Consider the following 1,742-nt stretch of genomic DNA (forward strand, 5'->3'; position numbering starts at 1 on the left):
TAGTGGAATTCATTTTATAGAAGGTCAGCAACATTTATGGAGTACCAGTTGTAACACTGGTGGCAGAGAACCAAGTGATTCAGATGTTACTTTGTAGGAAGTGCAGAAGACTGATTGGAAGTCAGGAGACCCTAGGCACTAAATAAACACTGCCTTACTGTGGTCTTGCAGTGGTAACTCTCAGAGGGGCACAGAGGACTCAAGGAAGAAAGACTATTGCTTGATTATATCTGTGATACTCCATTCTTATTAACTCTACAGGGCTCCTATCAGTCAACCAGGTGGCTTTGAGCCAGTGGAGAATCTGTTCCTAACCACAGATGAAGCAAATGAGATAACAGCAGGTGGGAGGCAGGGTTCAAACTTTTTTCTAGGCATGATGCTCTAAGCCTTCCTATAAGGTGTGCCAAGGCTGGAAGGCAGGAAAGGAAGAGGTGACATCTGTCAATAAAAGACTAGCCAGGTGCTGGTGGTACATACCTAGGCTGAGATCTGAGGACTGCAGGCAGGAAAATTTGTGAGACTCTTATCTCCAATAAACTATTCAGAAAAAGCCGTAAGTGGCACTGTGGATCAAGTGGTAGAGCACTAGCCTTGAGCACAAAGAGGCTCAGGGATAGCACCCAGGCCCTGAGTTTAAGCCCCATGACTCACAACAAAACAAAGAGCAAATTAGTCTGCATCTTACATTGATCCTTTTTCGAAATTCAGTAAATGAGGAAATAGAGGTGGCTGGTAAGACTGAAATTCTATCCACATCTTTCCATCCACTCATGAAAGTGAGAAATGTAACTTCTTTACTCCTTCCAGCCCCATAGTATGTGGAGTTCAGACTAAAATCTTTCAGGAAATTCAGCTGAAAGAATTTTGGAAGGTGTTGGCCTTAAGAAAAAGTGGAACACACATTTCTTCATTACAACAACAACAAAAATCTCTTAAAATTCACTCTATTAGAACATGTGCAAACATATGTTAATCACATACTAAATAATAAGTAAAATTTCTTGGGAATTTGAAGAGAGATCTTTTGAAATCTTTTCATCACCATGGAAATCTTTTCACCTCTGTCTTCTAGAGTTGTCGAACTTTTCTTTCTGTGCCTTTTATATTGATATCTAATTTTTCCACTTTGTTTGTCAGTCGGTCCAGAATGTCATCCTGCTCCTCAATTTCTGTCTGCATCCCCAGGGCTATGTCCTTCAGACGGCCTAGTCCCACGGATAGCTCATCTGTGAGAGAAGGAAATGACAGGCGGGACTGAGTAAAAGTAATCATGGCACCTACAAATTCATTAACCTTTCCAGGTTAGCGACATATGGATTATGTAGTCCTCTGTGTTTAAGACAGGGTAAGTTCTAGGGCTTTGGTTATATTTTCCAAAATATGGAGTAGTGAAAAGAAAATCTGTTACTCACTAAAAAATAATATGAGCCTAATGTAAAAGCCATTTTCCATCCCTCCCCAGAATAACCAACTATTAATAGTGTTTGTTTTTCTAGTGTCTTCCCCTTCCATCCCAAGTTCAACTTGATCAAACCAAAGGCATAGGAGAGACAGGCACTCTACTATTTTTTTTTTGGTCGGCCGTGGGGCTTGAACTCTGGGCCTGGGCGCTGTCCCTCAGCTCTTCAGCTCAAGGCTAGCACTCTACCACTTGAGCTACAGCACCACTTCCGGTTTTTCTGGTGGTTATTGGAGATAGGAGTCTCACGGTCTCTCCTGCCCGGGCTGGCTTTGAACCG

General features: G+C 42.2%; 1 protein-coding gene across 1 annotated transcript in view; it reads right to left on the reverse strand.

The window, feature by feature from the left end:
• Positions 1–931: 931 nt before the first annotated feature.
• The window catches only part of Snap29 (synaptosomal-associated protein, 29kDa), a 29,839-nt gene continuing 29,028 nt past the window's right edge, over positions 932–1,742 (reverse strand). Inside the window, exon 4 of the mRNA XM_013031513.1 lies at positions 932–1,229. Within this exon, the coding sequence (XP_012886967.1) occupies positions 1,072–1,229 (158 nt within the window). The 3' untranslated portion in view covers positions 932–1,071. The remainder of the gene's footprint in view (positions 1,230–1,742) is intronic.

This window comes from Dipodomys ordii, unplaced genomic scaffold (genome assembly GCF_000151885.1).
Source record: "Dipodomys ordii isolate 6190 unplaced genomic scaffold, Dord_2.0 Scaffold141, whole genome shotgun sequence".
Classification (NCBI taxonomy): Eukaryota; Metazoa; Chordata; class Mammalia; order Rodentia; family Heteromyidae; genus Dipodomys; species Dipodomys ordii.